Consider the following 19,592-nt stretch of genomic DNA (forward strand, 5'->3'; position numbering starts at 1 on the left):
AAAATCAAGTCAGGGGCAAAAGTGTACATAAAATTTCACAAAAAGCCAAACACAGTGTCTGGGTCTCTCCAACGCCGTTGCCAAACGCTACCTGAATAGGAGAGAGAGGCTTTGAAATGGAACTCACAATGGCCCTGTTTGTCAATGGCCTTGGGCTGTTACTGTATTAGGGCCGGTACTGTAGCATTTTTTTGGGTATATGTGTTTGACTGATTTTAGTGAAAATGTTTTGTGGAGAAAAGTGAAAAAATATATTTTATATGGAAAAGGGTAAAAAATTTGTTTTGTTGTGATTTTTTTATTTGAATAATAATAAAAAAAAATGACTGATGTGGTATAAAAAGTAGAGATATTGAAATTAATTTTAAGGTGAAATTGTTTTTTTTTTTTTGGGATTGAGGCTGCCCTAATACAGTAACAGCCCAGAGTCATTGGCAAACAGGCTCAATCATACCTCATCCGAGCAAATGTTGACAGGAAGAGGAGGCGTGGTGCTTAAGAGAAAAACTCTTTGGCCAATGGAAGACTTGCACAAGAATCTTTGTTTTTTGTTTTTTTAAGCAAATCAAACATTAAAGCATGTCTCTTTTTGCATAAAAGTCTCATTCCTCTCGCCCCCTAATCAACCCTCCTTAATTAATTATTGAAAAGAAGATGCTAGAGCTGAGAAAGCCTGAGATCGTAAGGAATGTGAACAGTGAGGTTTGAAAAATTCCCATGATTTTGTTTTGCAGCAATATCATTGGCTAATGCGTCTCGTCTTTTTGTTTTATTTATATCTTTTAAAGTAAACATGTATGATAAAGTATTAATTAAAGAATTATATTTATTCTTTCTATCATATTAAATTATTGACATAATTAATTAATGATTTGACATAGTATTAAGTTTTGAATTCCAACCTTAGCTATCTAAAGTTTGGATAAGAATATCCTACAATTTCAAAGGAATTGTAGTTTCACAAATTAGGTAAATTTATGCAATTTCTTATATCAAACGGGATGAAAAATGTTACCTACTCAAAAGGTAATATATTCCCAATGAAAATTGAATTATTTTTATCAAGTTCTTACACTTTATGTCGTAGAAAAGTTTTGAGCCAAAAACTATCTTTTTGTTTACTAAAGAAGAAGCGTCTCTTCAAAAAATAAAGAAAAAGCCTTCTGGAATGATTTTTTTTTTTTTTTTTTTTGCTGTCTCGGTAACATGCCACCTTTTAATAGGTAACATTTTTCAAGCCGTTCGATGCAAGGAACAACTTGAATTCGCATAATTTGAAAATTTATAATTTTTTTAAAAGTATTACGGATCCTGATCCATAGAAGCCAATTTTTTTAAAAAACATATTCTTATGGAATATAATAACCCAAATTAAATTATCATATTGACCATAACTAGATCACATTTTTCAAATTAATATGGATTCTAAAATCTAAAACCCTAATTATCATTTAATTATTAGTAAAAAAAAAAAAAAAAACTTTTGTAAATCACTTCATATTTATAATAATAATGTTGCATATAATATGTAAAGTTAGAGTAAAATTCAAAAAATTGGACCATTCCAAAAGCTTGAGTGATTATTAGTGCATGACAGGCTTGGTGCTAGCTAGAGCCAAGCAATGTAAACAGTAGGGTTTGAAAAATGCCTATTTTTTTAGTAAAAGTACCATTGACTGACAAAAGGAGCCTTGGAGATGCTTATCTTCTATAATGTCTCATTGATTTTTTTTGTTTTATTAAAATATTTTAAGGAAAATTAAATTTACCCTTTTAATATGGGAGTTTCAATCATCCTATATATCATTTAAAAAATTCCTCTTTCTGTTCTTAATATCTGCTCCATTAGATTTACCGTTAAAATTTGACAAAATGTGTACAGATAATGTACCTCAAGATGGTGACATATATACATATTCTCTGAGCAATAAAATTCAACCATAGATGTACCAAACAAAGACAGAAAGGTTAAACAAGTTTGATCGCTATAGTTTATAATCAAATTTAGTCCACGTTTCAGCTAGCTTTATGAAAATTAAACTAATAGAATTTTTGCCATGCATGCATAAGACCTATATATAAAAACGTTACCATGTGCATATTCTTCTCATAATAAGGAATTTAGATATAAACTCCTTAGGTCAACGCGCCTTCATTAAAAACTTCCTAGGTATTTTTTTTATCGAAAATTTAGTTCTTGGGTCAATCGAAACTATAAGAAACTCATTACCGTCAAAAATTTTTAACACCCGTTAGGGCCATTCAAAACTCTCCGTTTTACCTAATTAAAATATTAATTTTTTATTAAATTAATTTTAAAAGTTAAATCTAAAAAAATAAATAAAATAAAATTAAAGGGTAGCTAGGGATGCTAGGGGTGGCAGTGCCACCCCTGGTCACCCCCCCAACCCTTGTGGTTTGCCCACCCTTGGGGTGGCTTGCGGCCAACCCCAAGTGGTTTGGGGTGACTTGCGGGCCACCCCAAGCCCCCCTTAAGTGGTTTAGAGTGGCTCGCGGCCACCCCTTTCGAGGGGTGGCCTGCGGGCCATAAAAAATGAGTGGCCGCAAAGGAGGGAGGAAAATCTCCTTCGTGGGTGGTGATGGTCGTTTGGTTGGAGGTTTCCACCAAACGATCATCACATGAGTGGGGGTGACCGCACCTGAGAATCCCACTACTACTTGATGAAAGGAATTTTGCTTATCACCAATCCTTATTTCTTATTTCTTATTTCTTATTTTTTATTTTTTATTTTTCTAATCAAATGCGGGAAAAAAAGGCCACAAGGGATTGTTTTTTAAGTTTTAATGGATATGTTGATAGGACAAGAATGTATACATGCATGGCATTATGACAACATATTTTATAGATCTTATGTGGCTTTTTTGTGCACGTGGCAAGATGGTTGATGGACAGAAGGATGACTTGGATAAAGGTGAAAAACACTTGACCAAATTTATCACATTGGAAAACCGTACCCAAAGAGTTTTTTTATTTTTTATTATTTTTTATTTTATATATATATATATATATATATATATATATATATAATGGTAATCTACAACAATCAAGTTTGTTTAACCCAAAAGAGAAAAGGAAAAATTGCCAAATGGTTTGATCATATAACAAATAAATTCTCATGGTTTCAAAATGAATTTTATAAATCCTAGTGGTAAGCCTCTATGAAAAAATGATGACTTTTGTACAAATTTTGGCCGAAATTGCAAATTTTTCTTCGGATAAAAAATTATAAATGAAAAAATATATATATAAATAAAAAGATAAATAGAAAAGAAAAAAAAAATGATTTGAGGGTAGATTGAGAGTGGCAGAACCACCGACTTAAGCATTTGGGGTGGTTGGTCACACCCTCTAGTACATACGGGAGGTAATTGACTACCTTTGAGGGCTTTTCGGGGTTTAGGGCACCATAATGCCAGTTTTCGCATAGCTAAATCACTTTTAAGCTAGTAAAAGTGGTTCGGTTACTCCCAAAAGATAATTATAGTGGTGGTTGACCATCTTTAAAGTTATGAGATGGTTTGACTACCCTATAACAATTAATGGTGATAGTTTGATCACCTCAAGCTATGGAATGATTATAAGGTTATTGGTGATACTTTATGGTTATGGGAGTGGTTTGCCGTCCCTAGAATTGGTTAGAAGGAATGACTGAATCACACCCAATGAGTCAATAACCTTTGGAGGGGTTCAATGGACAATTTCTATAATCGTGTTCAAGGGCTGTAGAACTATCCGGAAGGCTTTAGAACTAGCTTTAAATTTGTAATTTCATGATAATTCTGGCGAAAAAATTGTTAGAATTCATACTTAAGAATCATTTGTCACTTAGGAATATCATAAGAGTTTATAAGTTTATTTTGAAAATAAAAATTTATTTATTACATCACCAAAATCACAAGGACAATTTAACAAATTTTCATTTAAAAAAAAAAAAAAAAACATTTTATGACAAGGAAAAATAGTAATGCTGACGGCTAATGCATGGGGTAACTTACAAAGACGCCATCCCGCCTGCCTCCTACAGTTACCCTGTTTAAACAATATTATCCTGTTTCAACAGTCTTGTCTTGTTTTGGACCTATTCTTCTAATAAAATAACCCAAATTAAATTTTCACATGGCCATCACTAGATTAGATTTTTTAAGATTAATTTGGATTCTAAAGTCTAAAACTTTTACTATTACATATTGGTTTTTTTTTTAAGCTTTTATAAATCATTTCATGGTTGTAACAATAATTTTGGGGAAAACTTAAGAAAGTCCTCCTGAACTTACAGTCAATTTGAAAAATCTCCATGAATTTTCAAAACTTTCATTTAGGCCCCCTGAACCTTGGTTTTCTCTCACTTTAGATTCTTTTAACATTAAACTACGTCATTTTGGACTGGATAAGTATTGTAATTTTAGGACACAAAACAACATAGTTTAATGTTAAAAGAGTCCAAAATGAGAGAAAACTAAAGTTCATAGGGCCTAAATGAGAGTTTTAAAAATTCAGGAGAAATTTTTTAAATTGGCTGAAAGTTCAGGAGTACTTTATGAAATTTCCCCATAATTTTGAATACAATAAGTAAATATATACTTTTTTTTCCTTAAAAGAATACACCTTTATTACAAGTTGAATTGAATGGAAAATAATTTAATAATCCAATAATATCAATTTATAGCAAGAAATATATATACTGTACGCAGCCGCCACCATTATTATAGACGAAGACAGGGGAAAGTCCAAACCCAGAGCATTCCAACGTTCAAAGAATCCACAACATTGTATTAAGGTTCCTTCAGAAGCATCAGTAGTAGTTTTGTCAAGTTCTTGACCATGGTGGCAAAGAATCTCTTAGTGTTTATGGTTTTTGCATTGAGTTGCTTCGGGTTGCTGAGATTCGCAAAGGCAGTGGTAGCCCAAGAAGAAGGTACGAGCTTGCTCTTCACAGGGAAAAGAAATGGAAAGTTTGAATCTTGGGAAGTTAGTCAAACTGGGTGTCACCCATTAACTGTTTGGACTAGTTGTGCTTAGCAGCTTATCATTTTTCATAGTAAGATATGAAAGTAATGTGTATTGATCTTTTTTGTTTTTTGTTGTTTTTTTTTCATTGAGTTATTTGGGGGTTTCTCCATTGAAATTTATGATTATGGTGCTTCACTAGTGCATGATTCTCTGGTACTCTCTATTTAGATGGGCTAAGTTCTAATCAGTGTGATTCTCACATGCTTATTGGTCTAAATTCACATAATTCTAGCAGAACTGATTTTTTTTTTCCTTGTTTTAATGCATTTATCGAATTGTTGAATGTCATATTAAGTTGTTAGTAATCAATCTCCATGATCTAGTGTCTAGTTGATCGTGAGCCAATATGTCACTGCAAGGAGAACAAGGAAAAGGAAAGAAAATAAAGTTATTTTTGGGAAGAAAAATGCTAGACTTACAAACAAAATTTACAAAAAAAGCTTTTACAACATGATGTGGCACAATATGATTGAGTTTCTCAAAAGTTGATTTTATCTCATTTCTAATCATGTTGTGCCACGTCATGTTGTAAAAGTTTTTTTTTTTTGTAAATTTATTTGTAAGCCTAGCATTCCTCGGAAAATAAACATAAGCGAATAATTGTAGTAATGGTGTGGATGTTCCTCAATTTTTTTTTTTTTTTCTTTTCCTTCAAGCCTCAAGGTCACATGATTCAGAATGACAAAAATGTTCCTAAGTTTCTTGGTTATTTAGAACTGCTGGACACAGATGAGCTTATAGAGTTTTGAATCTGAATTTAGGCAATAAAAATGATCTTGCTCAAGCGTTGATAACTGTTTTCCTTGGTTCTTTGTAATATAAATTTGTGACTTAACGTATCCAAAACTAGGTGCAATGAAGTTGGATTTCCAGTTTTTTTTTTTTTGTCATAAGCACAGTTGTACAATGCTGATTTGACATGTGATGTTTATGTGGATGTTGTGTAGTTGATGCACTCCAACAAATAGCTACTACCATGGGCTCAACATATTGGAAGTTTAATGGTAATTCTTGCCAAATTCAAATGGTTGGGATGACACCAGATCCACCAAGGAATTCTGTAAGCAGCATTGATTGTGATTGCAACCTTAAGAACAGCACCGTCTGTCATGTCGTAAGGATGTACAGTTTCCTCATTTTGTTACTAATTATTTCTATGTCAAATCTTCCATCTTATGCATTTTTTTTATTAATTAATTGAATTTAACTCATCTAAGCCTTCATCTACTAATCTATATATGTTTTCTGTTATTTTGTTTATCAGGTTAGTAAAAAAGTTTGTTGACTACACATTGTAAATGAAGGCCACCAAACATTTTTTTTTTTTCTTCAAAAGCTGCCTTTTTAACATCCATGACATATGTAATATATTGTAAAATGCTAACAGCAGGTCATGATTGATCTACTTCTCATGATAGTCGTTGCGTATACTCACTATTTAATAACCCATTTATTATAGAGTGCTCAAGGGCTATAGTCTTCCTGGCATGCTTCCACCTCAACTGGTGAAGCTTCCTTACCTTCGAGAAATGTAAGATTATTTTGAAATGCTTCAGTTACACGTTTCATGTTAATATTTTACAACACTAATGTCTAACACAATTCACTAGAATTTAGTAAGACGATTTTTTTTCAGTGTTTTCAATTTACACTGGTTGTCCTCTCATTGTAGTGATTTTGCCCTCAACTATCTCAATGGGACAATACCTCTGGAATGGGCTTCAATGCAATTAACCTCTATGTGAGCTCTTCTGTTTTATATTGATGAAGTTTTGATTTAGCTGCTATTATCTTAAATTAACGAGCAAGTAATGTGCAGCTCTGTTCTTGTGAATCGCTTATCAGGGGAGATTCCAAAGGAATTGGGAAATATTACCAGTCTCACATACCTGTATGTTTTGAACTTTGGTTTGAAGTCTTTATGAGTGCTTGAGTTGTGAAATATATAAGAAAGACTCTGGTTTTCTTGTTAAGTGTACTGCTATGACCTCAAACTTCTGAAACTTTTCGTGTTTTTCAACTGTTATATGGTTGTTTTGATACCCTTGCTCTCCATAGTGATTTCTTGGATGGTTTAATCATGAGCTTCTATTATGCTCTTTTAGTAATCTCAATATATCTTTTCTGGTTTTGTGTTTACCTTTATTTATTTATTTATTTTTAAACAGATGCCTTGAAGCAAACCAATTCTCTGGCATTGTTCCTCCTGAGCTTGGAAATTTGACCAATTTACAGACTTTGTAAGGCATCTCTTCTCCTCATTTTGGTAGTTTATAATTAATTCTTTTCCTTGGTAACACGTTTTTGAAGGATTTTGTTGGTTCGTTGCTGCAATATTGTGATTGCAGGATGCTATCCTCCAATAATTTGACAGGAAACTTGCCAATGACTTTTGCCAGGCTGGGAAGTCTAACAGATTTGTGAGAGTTTATTATATCTGCTTCTGTTGACATAATTCGCTCCTCCTTTAAAGCGTAAATATAGAAGTTTTGCTGATGAACATCAATTTATTGCACAATGCAGTAGGATAAATGATAACAACTTCAGAGGAACAATACCCGATTTCATACAGAACTGGAAGCAACTGACAAGATTGTAAGATCCTTGTGTTTTTTTCTTCAAGATATCTCGAGTTCCTTTTGAGTCTTGATAGCAGATAAGTCTTTATTTTACGTATATTTTCTAATAGTTATTCTCATTAAAATTTGAATTCTTGAAGAGAAATGCATGCAAGTGGACTGGAGGGACCCATCCCACCAAATATATCACTTCTGAGTAATTTGCTTCAGTTGTGAGTAAAAAACCTTCTTACATCCATCCATTTGCTTGAGAGGATGCTACTTGTATCTTTTCGTATATTCAATCAACAGTTTTGGCTCGTGCGGCTTGTTCTAAACAGGAGGATTAGTGATATAGATGGGCCAAATCAGGATTTTCTTATGCTGAAAAACGTGTCTGGCCTAGTAAGATTTTATGTTTAGTGCTTATTTTGTCAAATATATATATTCGATTTGATGCTTTATGTGACACAGTTCTGTTATGTATTTTAGGGTTTTGAGAAGCTGTAAAATTTCTGGGGAGATCCCTTCATACATCTGGACAATGAAGAATCTGGAAATGTTGTAAGTAAAGCATGTTACATATTGGAGTATGCTGTTTATTAGCTTGAATTAGGCAATCATATATATATCTGTGTAAGTGTGTGTATCGATATTTGCGTTCAGAATGCCTTTGATTTGGATGGTATTTGAAGCTCCAAAGAACATGCCTTTGTTGCAATGAACAACAAAGAAAAAGCTAGCTTTTCTTCACTTATAATGGTAGATTACTTTGATTTTATTTTCATTTATAAAATGTTATCCTTGCTCGTATGTAAAGTGTTGTTAACTCCACAATATGTTGCATCCATTCAACGATAAATCTTGGGCAGATGCATGAAAGTTGAGCAAGATTTATTTTACATTACTTGATTGGAGAAATTCTTAGGATTGATAGAATTCTAAGGGCCTATTTGGTTGTGTTTTCAAAGAGTACTTTTACCAAATTGATTTCAAAGAACAAAAGAAAACTTCCAACAAGATGTTTCCAATTGAGTTATTTTTCCTAAACTGAAAATAGAAAGCAGTTTCAAGAAACTTTATTTTTTTTTTTCAGAGAATTGATTTCAAAAGCAACAAAAGAAAATATAGATAAATCAACATTACAATTTAGTGTGAAAGACCTCAAATGAAAGTCAAGGCGTAGAAAATAGTTTGAATGATGATGTAGAAATAAGTTCTAGACCTATTACAAGGATTGGCGTAATAAGAAACAATCTGGCTTCACAAACTATGAATATTGTACTCTTATTAAGAAACCAAATTACAGAAACTGAAGACATCATTGAGAACACATTTAATTTGTAGACACTTACACACATACTTATTATGATTACACAACATATAGATGTGCACTTGTGTGCACACCTGTAAGTTTTTGGTACAAAAAATTGGCCAACCAGTAAAATTGAAACAACAGAGACCTATAAGATGCAAGCAAGTTGTGACACATTTTAATTTACCGGTTAACATAAATATGTGCCAATTTTTTTGCTGCTATTATTTTTCAATTCTTTTCTTATAATTGTTGTCTGGTTTTCTCCTATCTGGATGGGTAACAGATTACTATAAAACATAGCCTATTCATAGAAGCAATGTTTGCTTTCATGAATGAAATAGCTTCTTGTAATACTAATTTAATGATGCCTTCACAAACTATAAAATTTTGAACACCCTTTCTTCTTCCTAACAATCCAGGTTCTAAATTGTTCCAGGGATGGATATTGATTATCTTGTCTCTTTGTGATTGCTGTAGGGATGTCAGTTTCAATAACTTGGTTGGGGAGATTCCCACCAGTATGAACTTAGAGCGCCTGAAGTTCCTGTAAGTATATTGAAATGGAGGCTGTAATTGATTGTATATTATAACTTTCATCAGTGACATACTTTAATATCATTTCTAAGTCTGGAGGACTCGATTTATTTAGACACAAACACCTGAACGCATAACTGCACACGTGCACCCCAGTTTTTTATAATCAAACTAGCTATCTGGTGCAGAACATGTCATGTATATCTTACCAAATGCACCATAGATTTCTGACAGGATTTGTTCAATTGCTTTTTAATTCTAGTATTTTTAGTGCATACTAAACATTTGATGTTGCTTCTGTTAGCTTTTTAACTGGCAACATGCTAAGTGGAAATGTACCGGATTCAATCTTGAAGGAAGGAAGTAGTATGTATGTTTCTTATCTGGGATGCTCTCTGTTTAGTTTCATCTCTTTGATATATTTGCAATCCACCTTTTTCTTATTGCCCTTGTGGTGTATCCAATATTTTTCTCCATGTTAAACGTTAACTTTGAAATACAGGGAAATAACAATTTGATGGCCATTGGCACTAACCATATATAAGGGAGGAGTTTGCTGATCTCCTTTTGAATTGCCAAAATATGCAATTTTTGCTTATCTTATTAAGCTCATAAATGCACTATTTCTATTTGGTAGTTCTCCTTTTCTAATCTATGTTTTTGAATTAAAAATAGGATTTTCCCAAATGTTTTTATATTTAGTATTTAATATAATTGGATTGTTTTGCTTGTTGAAATGAGAGACACTACATGCACTAGACTACTATTTCCATAATATTTTCAGAAGGCAAGAAACAAATTTAATATCCAGTTCCGCTGTCCCGTTACTGCCCATCCTGCCTCAAGGCAGGAGGGAACAACTTCAATATCAAACCTCACAGCTAACAGTATTAGGGGTTTTCAGCATATACTCGAATCTCCCTAAGTTCAGATCTTAGCCAAATTCTCCTACTATCATTGTCTAAGTTGCTTCTATTTTCTGGATGTTAACAGATTACTATATTAGTGATAGATATTAGTCATTTTAACGAAAATGACATTCCATGATAAAACGTGCTTTTCAAATGATTTTGAATGCTATTACTTTTAAATTCAGATCAGCTTCTTTGTTTTATTTTTTCCTTTTTCTTTTATTTTTTTATTTTTGCGTTTTTCATTTTCTAATTAAAGAATTGACATTTTTTTTTCCAATGCATGGATGCAGTGATCTTTCTTACAATAACTTTACATGGCAAGGTCCTGAGCAACCAGCTTGTCAAGAAAACCTGTCAGTCTACTTGTATACTAATTGTTTATGTATGTTTTCCAGTTTGATATGGCTTTAAAATTTACGTTTCTTGCACCTTCTGTTGTTAATTAGGAATTTAAACCTTAATTTGTTTCGAAGCTCTTCAATGGAGGATAACTTGTAAGATACCCTTTCTTTTCATTCATTTATTAGCTGGTTTCTTTAGTCCTGCTATAAGTTTTCAAGCTACTACAAAATGAGAACAAAGTTTAATATGAAGGGTGTGCATTTTCTACTAACATATTCTTTTGTTACTTATTCTCTGCAGAAGGCAACGTCCTCATTGCTTGAAGAATTTCGATTGTCCACGATGTAAGGATACATTTCTGGAGTTCCAACATTATTGAATGCTATGAAATTAATCTGGAGTTTCTCCAAATTTATTTTGGAACTTTTCAATTATCTATTAAAAAACAAAAAAATTGATTGTGTACAAATATATGTTGATATCTGCTTCTCTTTTATACCTCTCGGCTCTAGGGCTGCACTATCTGTAGCTTGCATTTCTCCTAATCAGATTTGTGTTTACCTGAGAATATTGTGATTCATTTTCGAAGAGTTTGTTCTTGGAGTGAATGATAGTTGTGATGATAGCTTAAAAGAGTTTAACAATAGACTGTAAATGTGTATAGGTATATATCGATATATCATTACACCAAATATTAAAAAATAAAGATAATAAAAAATAAATAAAAAATAAAAAATTGAGCTATATAAAATGATGAGCTCAGTACTTTGCCCTGTGGTTACCATATATCTTTCTTTCTCATAGATTCTCTTTCTATATTGTTTCCTGGCAGATTCGAATTGTTTGCATGTTAATTCTGGTGGAACTGATCTAATCTTCAAGGAAGATAAAGCAGCTGTTATGTATGAAGGAGATGCAGAAGTTAAAGGTGGTGCTGCAGAATTCTTTATCAGTGATGATAGTTACTGGGGATTTAGCAGCACTGGAGACTTCATGGATGATGACGATTACCAAAATATACGTTACACAGTATCTCTCGCATCATCAAATATCACTGAATTGTATGCGACAGCACGTGTATCTCCTATATCGCTTACTTATTTCCATTATTGCTTGGAGAATGGAAACTACACTGTAAATCTCCACTTTGCAGAGATAATGTTTACAAATAACGAAACATATAGCAGTCTTGGGAAGCGTGTGTTTGATATCTATGTTCAGGTAATAAGCCACAGTGATGGTAAATATGTATCTTTGAAGTTGCAGATTAGGTTTAATGAAACCTCTTTGCCACAGGAAAGACTAGTGTGGAAGGATTTCAACATTGAAGATTTCACTGGTATTGCTCAAAAGCCAGTAGTAAAGCGTGTATCTAATGTCGGTGTGTCAACAAATGTGTTAGAGATCCGATTCTATTGGGCTGGTAAAGGGACAACGAGAATCCCTAATAGTGGAGTTTATGGTCCCCTTATATCAGCTGTTTCTGTGGTTTCTGGTGAGTTATATGTGTAAATATTTTCTTTGTTGTATTACTATCCCCAGAGATACTATATGTTCTTGCACATGCTAATCTACAAGTAATAGGGACATATAGCCTGTTTATAGACCCTCTGCTGCGTTATAGATCCTATTGGCGCCACATGGAATCATTAAGTTTGCTCTTTGTGGAGTAAAGAAAATATTCTATTTGTTTCATTGGACAAGGAAAAGGTCATAGAAATTGAGATGCATGATATGAAATTCCTTCAAGTTTTCCTTTGGCTTATAAATGCACAATTCAGAACTTTGGAAATGCACAATGAAACAAATATATCTTTCTCCATCTCAGGTAGTCAGCTCTTAGTTTCAATTTTGTGATAAAATAAGAATTTTATAGCTTGCAAGAAAACATAATTGGTTTATTTTGTTTTTGGACAGATTTCAAGCTTTGTCCAAACGGTCGAACGACTCGAACCAAGCAAATTGTTCATATCATTGTTGGAGTTGTAATTGGAGTAGTATGCTTACTACTCTTTTTGGTGGGAATCCTTTGGCGGAAAGGTTATTTGTGGAGGACAAGAGGGAGAAAAACAGGTACACGCTCTATCAATTGCTTGATTCTCAAATTACTGATTAAAAAAAAAAAAAAATGGGTTGATTTTCAAATTGATTTAATTGCCTCTACATAGTCAATTTTAATGAGTAAGTGGTGCACAAAGAGTAGGCTGTCTTGACTTTTGAACTTCTTTAATTGTGGTTTATTGATCTTCAGTTGCTAGAGAAATGAATGTATGTGCGCATAATTAAATTCAGATATCTAATATATTGTCAGGCATAGTCTTATTAGTAACATCTAGGCTTTAATTAATTTCCTTGTAGAAGTGTTTTGATATGTCATGGACTATTTGCTGCAATAATATGTTAAGTATGGCTTTCAAATATTAAATTATGAAGTGTTAGTTTACTCTAATGGGGGGTGCATATGAGTTAAGTAGAACTATTTATTTTCTTGAAGGAGATTTTGTTGAGCTAAATTGTGAGGGCATATTTCTTTTTTACTTCTCAAGCATCACAATCTTAAGTTCTGACAAGCGGTTGAATTGTTTCTTCTTAATGATGAGATCCATTGTACGATATTAGGATGTGATAGAAATTAATTATGATAAATGATATTTAGAAGAATAATACGTATAAAATAATTCCTTGGCTTACACTAGTTCACATGTGCCTCCTTGGACAGATGTTCAAGGGCTAGAGTTGCAGACAGGTACTTTTACCTTAAAACAAATAAAAGCTGCTACTAATGATTTTGATTCTGCCAACAAAGTTGGAGAGGGTGGGTTTGGTCCGGTGTACAAGGTACTGCATCAAACTCTTACTTGATTATCCCATTTGAGCATAGATTTTTGTTCTCATTTGAATAAATGTTGGGTGCAGGGACAATTACCTGATGGTACTGTCATAGCAGTGAAGCAGCTCTCATCTAAATCAAAACAAGGAAATCGTGAATTTTTAAATGAGATAGGCATGATTTCTTGTTTGCAACACCCAAATCTTGTGAAGCTTCATGGATGTTGTATTGAAGGGGATCAATTATTGTTGGTGTACGAGTACATGGAAAATAATAGCCTTGCTCGTGCTCTATTTGGTGAGTATTATGTCATTCTGTTCAACCGTAGATACCACTAAAAATAATAAGATACAAACTATTCTTTTCTTGATTTTCTGGTTCGGCAGCTCTATGGAAATTTGATTTTATTTTTTGGGTTTCTCCTTGTATGTTTCCTGTGTTCTTGGGTTGTGTTCTATTTTTTGTGCCCTCTCAATTATTTCATTACTTTTTAGAAAAACTTAAAAGTAAAGATTTGAGTGCTTTAGCTATGTTTTCTTGTTTTTTAGGTCCAGAAAACAATCAGCTTAAATTGGATTGGCCTACCAGGCTTAAAATCTGTATTGGGATAGCAAGAGGTTTAGTTTTCCTCCATGAAGAATCAAGACTCAAGATTGTTCATAGAGACATTAAAGCAACTAATGTGTTGTTGGATGGAGACTTAAATCCAAAAATATCAGACTTTGGATTGGCTAAGCTTGATGAAGAGGAGAAGAGTCACATTAGCACCCGAGTCGCTGGAACAATGTTGGTTTCCATCTTCTATAAAACTTATAGTTATTTATTTGCATACTTGTCAGAGTTACATTCATGATATTTGCAAAAAAAAATTAACTTTTGGTGTTGAATTACGAGACGTTTAGATTTTGTTTTGCAGAGGATATATGGCACCAGAATATGCATTATGGGGTTATCTGACCTATAAAGCAGATGTTTACAGTTTTGGAGTTGTAGCCTTGGAAATTGTCAGTGGAAAGAACAATAACGACTATATGCCGAGTGACAATTGCGTTTGTCTTTTAGATCGGGTACTTTATAATTCCTCATCTTGTTTGATCCATTACCCATCCGTTGTCAATCCTTACTTGTTACTTCTTGTATTTATTTACTTTGATCATAAGCTAAGAGGAACGTTTGCATGATAGTAATTAAATATTTTATGTCGCAGGCTTGTCATTTGCAACAAACTGGAAACTTGATGAAGCTAATTGATGAGAGGTTGGAGTCTGAGGTGAACCAGAAGGAAGTAGAAATTATGGTTAAAGTAGCTCTGTTGTGCACGAATGCTTCCTCGTCACTTAGGCCTACCATGTCGGAGGTTGTAAGCATGCTCGAAGGGCGAATGACCGTTCCAGATGCGATCCCGGAACCAAGCACCTATAGTGAAGATTTGAGGTTTAAGGCCATGAGAGACCTCCATCGACAAAGGCAAGAGCACAGTTCAAGCGGAAGCCAAATCCAAAACTCGACTACAGGCCATACATTTTACTCTTCCTCTACATCTGGATACGACTTCGGTGAAATCAAACCCGAATCAAGATCATGTTGAGTGGGGGTGAGCATTATTCTCAGTAGCTCTCTAGTCATGGCCGGTAGGTATTCTTTTAACAGATAGATTCTTATCTTCGTCAAGGAGACTAAACTAAAGTTTCGATTGTTTATGTGAATATGTATTAGTGTGAGTGTCCACTAGCTAGTAGAGATTTTACTTGGGATGCCTTGATATAATGTCATGATTTTGTAAAAAAAAAAACATTTCTATATTTAGAGGAGGAATATATGGAGATTTTTATTTATTTATTTTTAAATGTGTTTTGATTTTATAAAAATTTTGGGATGTGATTTGATGAAAAAAGGCAACAAAATTTGATTGATTTTTCTTCTTGTGGTTATTATTTCCTGGAATGATTCATTTCTCCATTGCTTTATGAAAAATCTTTCTTTTTAGATCATAGTGATGGCTTTAATAATGCATAGGAAATTCTCGTCGGAGTTATGTCCTTATCAAAAATCAATGAATTTTGTAGAATGGTGCAACTTGTGGCATGCTTGGCATGAGTTTATGCTTGGCATGAATTAAGTGCTCAGGATGCCTTTTGTGATGTTGGTGTAATATCTGCGTACAATGACACATCTATAATACCATTTGTCTCTAGATAAAAAATACAATCTCGCAATTTCTATCATTTGTCTCTAGATCAAAAGTGGTGATTTTGTTGCCTTCAACAATCTGAGACCAACTTAGAATACCCATTAGTGGCACATTATAGGCTCCGTAAAATATTTTTTGCTGAAAATATTTTCCTGAAAAATGATTTCTAGAAATATATTTTTCGGTGTTTGATGCGTATAGAAAAATATTTCTTGGAGTTTGGCATTGAAATTTCTTTAATAGTTGAGATGTGGAGATATTGAGTGGCTATAGCGTATTTTTTGCAAAGTTTGTTTTCTTTCTTTCTTGTAAGTGGAATGATGCAAAGTTAATTCAATTCAAATATAGAATTTAAAATGTAATGCATTTTCATGAATCAATTAATTTAATTATAAAATTACCATGAAACAAATATTTTCAAAGAAATCAAATAATCAATTCTACTTTTTTATACCAACAATGGTAATTGTAAGCTATTAAATCTAAATTCTAAACCACAAAAATCACACTATTGAGTTTTGGTTTGAATTGTACACTGGGCACAATTGGTTACGTGCCAATGTGTCGGGTCACCAATTGCAATTAATTAATTAATTAATTACTTATTATTATTTTTTATTCAAAAATAAGATAAAGAGAAATTTATCCCCTCAAACTACCATCCTATTGATAATCTCTTCCTAAACTATTAAGTCCGACTATTTACCCCAAAACTACAAAAACAATGACAACGTACCTCCAATGCTAGTAAAATGACAAAATTATCTCTATAAAAATTTCAATAAGACAAAAATACCCACAATAAAGTTGAAAAAAATTAATTTTTTTAAAGAAAAATTTTAATTTAAAAAAATTTGAAAAAAGTAAAAAAAATCAAATATATTTAAAATTAAAAAAATTGAAGGAAAAAAAAAAAAAAAAAGCACCACCATGGGTGGTGGCAGGGGGCGACTAGGTGCCTGGGGTGGCCGAGCCACCTCTAGAGGTGGATCGGCCACCACTTATTCTAATGAGCCACCCCCTCAGAGTAGAGAAGTTGAAGAAACTGTGAATATTAGTGCTCAACTTTCTTTGAACTCATAAATCTTTGAGGCTTTGAGTATAATAAGAATGATTCCCTCTAAATCTCTGCAATCCCACAATTCCGAGAAGTCTAGAATTCGTTGTAATTCTCAAAGAAGACAAAGTGCAGAGAGAAAGAAGAAGAAGTAAGAAATGTCGGTGCAACAATTCCTGGAAAAGCACATGCTCTCTCGGAAAATCGAAGACGGCGTTAATGCCGCCGTTAGAGCCAAGTCCCCTGATCCCATCCCCTTCATCGTCACTCTCTCTATCTCTCTTCGCCTCCGTTTGGTTCCCGAGAAAATGAATATTAAAGTCACACTCGGCCACCCCCTAATAGTTTATGGGGGTGGCCAGACCATGCCAAGTTATCCAGGGGTGGTCCGGCACCTCTTTTTAATTTTATTTTTATTGTTTTTTATTTATTGTTTAGTGTTTTTATTTTGAATAATTGTATAATAAGTCCTTAAGCCAACCCTCCAAAATTTTTAAATCCCTAAGTTATTTATTTATTTATTTTTAGACTTTTTACTCTCTGCATCAATTGAAATGATAATAAAATCTCTGTGTTAAAATTTTTTAACAGCCATTAGATCAAAACGCACTGTTTCACGTAATTAAAATATTAATTTTTTTTTAAATATAATTTTAAAATTTAAATATAAAAATTAAAAAAAATAAATAATAATAAAAAAAGGATAGGGGTGGCCGAACCACGCCATATAGGGTGGCCGGCCACCCCATTTTGCCTGGGGTGGTTCGGCTACTCCTAGACCAGCTATCTGGGGGTGGCTCGGCCACCCCCTTAGGCCCTGGGGGGGTGGTTTGGCCACCCCTGGATCAGCCGTATGGGGTGGCTGAACCACCCCAGGGCCCAAGGGAGATCAATTCGGCCGGCTCAGCGGCCAGTCAGTCGAACCACACAGGTCAAATGGGATGGGCGGCCACCCTTGTTATTTATTATTATTTATTAATTTTTTTTAATTTGTTTTAGATTTAAATTTTAAAATTAAATACAAAAATTAATATTTTAATGACCCAAACTAACGTCTATTAAAAAAAATTTACGATAGAGATTTATTGTCATTTCAATTGACTTAGGAAGTAAAAAGTCAAAAAAAAAAACTTAGGGATTTAAAAATTTTGGAAGATTGACTCAGAGACTTATTATATAATTATCCTTTTATTTTTTATAAATTTTTGTATTTTATGTTTTTATTTTAGTAAGAGTAATTTTGTCATTTTACTAGCATTTGGGGATACATTGTTATTGTTTTGGTAGTTTGAGAGGTAAATTGTCATAATTGATAGTTTAAAGGAAAAAATGTTATTGGAGTGGTAGTTTGAGGGAGTTAAGAGAACATTTACTTAAAAAAAATAATATCACAACATAGTGATATCACATTAATTAAAATATATATATATATATATATATATATATATTTTCATTAGTGACGTGCCACATGTTGCATGTCACCCATTGGTGACCTGCCACTTGTCAACATGTCACTAATGAGCATTGGGAAGCCGGCCTTCCCTCTCAAATCTCAAATTCATTTTCTACTTCAAACTCGATCGGAGATTTCTGGCGCAGGTTGAAACATCAAGAAAAAGTAAAGGAAAAGGAAAAGGATGCTGTGCAGCATCCTCTGCCTCTACCTGGTAACTTTTCTCTCACATTTTCTTTCTTTCATTTTTTTTCTTCTTCTTGATATATGATTAGAATTAGGTCCTCTGTGTCTTTCTTGCTTGCGTTCTAGAATTCAATAAATCTGGACGAAGGATCTGTTAGAGCGTTATTTCCATTTTTCGAATGTAATCATCAAGTCTGTCTTAGAGAGCTTTGATCTGGAAATCCGCGAGTTTCCCAGATGGCTTTTTGCGAAAAGCTCTGAAATTTAGTGTGGTTCTTGGCAAGAATGAGAGAAAGAAGGTAGTGGATACTTGTGGGCTTGAGCGTGTTGCTATGAGAGATGATAGATTGACTTATATAATATCATTGCTCGTCCTAGAAAACCCCACTAGAATGTAAAACATCCGAAAGTTAAAGCTGTAATCTTTGTTGGAGATTGGGACTTGGGCACTTGGACTTGTGTTTCAGAGATTTTTTAGGGTCTGCTTGGGGTGTTTAGGTTGGAATTTTATTCGACACCTGGGTTTTCACTTAATTTTGTAATGGTATCACCTCCTCTGTCAATAATCTTATGACACTCTTATCTCAGATATATAAACACACTTTAATGCTGGTATATTGTTGCTCTTTTTGTATCTTGTCATCGTAGGAAGCAGTAGTTCTTGAATTCTAGATGGCTGGCATACTTGACAGGTTGTTGCTTATGAAAAAACCACCTAGCATGTCTCTGCCTGTGGAGCAATGGTTCCCAGTTCCCACACTGAGCATGTTTTCTGTTTTTGGTTTGACAGTACGGCTTACTTATCTATCCCTGTGAACTCTTGTCTAGGATCTACTCTGAAGCCATCGAACCAATTTGTGGGAATGCAGCCCCCTCCAACTTGTTGTTTAGTACCACTCGTGTAGGGAAATTGCAACTTTGTACATCCAGAAGGCCGCTCATAGTTCAAGCTGGGTATATCAAAATTACTTTAACATAGAATCTTAAGCCTTTTATTTTCTTGGTGCCTTTGAAAACAAATAAATAAGCTGAATTGAGGAGAACTTTTATTTTCTTCTTTACTCTTTTTGTTTTCTTAGTGAAAGGAAATCTGTAACTGCAGAGGTATTACCACTTTAGTCCCTTTCACCATAATTTGTAATTTTTTTGTTTCTAGTTTGTGGCAAAGCCTAGATAA

At 33.5% G+C, this 19,592-nt stretch overlaps 1 protein-coding gene across 9 annotated transcripts; it reads left to right on the plus strand.

Annotated features, from left to right (window-relative positions):
• Positions 1–4,748: 4,748 nt before the first annotated feature.
• Positions 4,749–15,367, plus strand: LOC132168628 (probable LRR receptor-like serine/threonine-protein kinase RFK1). Of its 9 annotated transcripts, none has more exons than XM_059579630.1 (23): positions 4,749–4,937; positions 5,980–6,154; positions 6,492–6,563; positions 6,705–6,773; positions 6,852–6,923; positions 7,201–7,272; positions 7,381–7,452; positions 7,556–7,627; positions 7,752–7,823; positions 8,083–8,154; positions 9,386–9,454; positions 9,747–9,812; positions 10,647–10,709; positions 10,803–10,850; positions 10,999–11,042; positions 11,531–11,919; positions 11,995–12,193; positions 12,616–12,771; positions 13,418–13,536; positions 13,615–13,825; positions 14,077–14,314; positions 14,445–14,595; positions 14,736–15,367. In XM_059579630.1, the coding sequence occupies exons 1-23, from the start codon at positions 4,844–4,846 to the stop codon at positions 15,114–15,116; spliced, it is 2,976 nt and encodes a 991-aa protein (XP_059435613.1). In that variant the 5' UTR covers positions 4,749–4,843; the 3' UTR covers positions 15,117–15,367. The 9 variants fall into 9 exon arrangements, with proteins under 9 accessions (XP_059435613.1, XP_059435614.1, XP_059435615.1 ...); XM_059579631.1 differs by having other exon boundaries at positions 11,002–11,042; XM_059579634.1 differs by lacking the exon at positions 4,749–4,937 and adding an exon at positions 4,959–5,060.
• Positions 15,368–19,592: the final 4,225 nt, after the last annotated feature.

Source organism: Corylus avellana, chromosome ca2, assembly GCF_901000735.1.
Source record: "Corylus avellana chromosome ca2, CavTom2PMs-1.0".
Taxonomy (NCBI): Eukaryota; Viridiplantae; Streptophyta; class Magnoliopsida; order Fagales; family Betulaceae; genus Corylus; species Corylus avellana.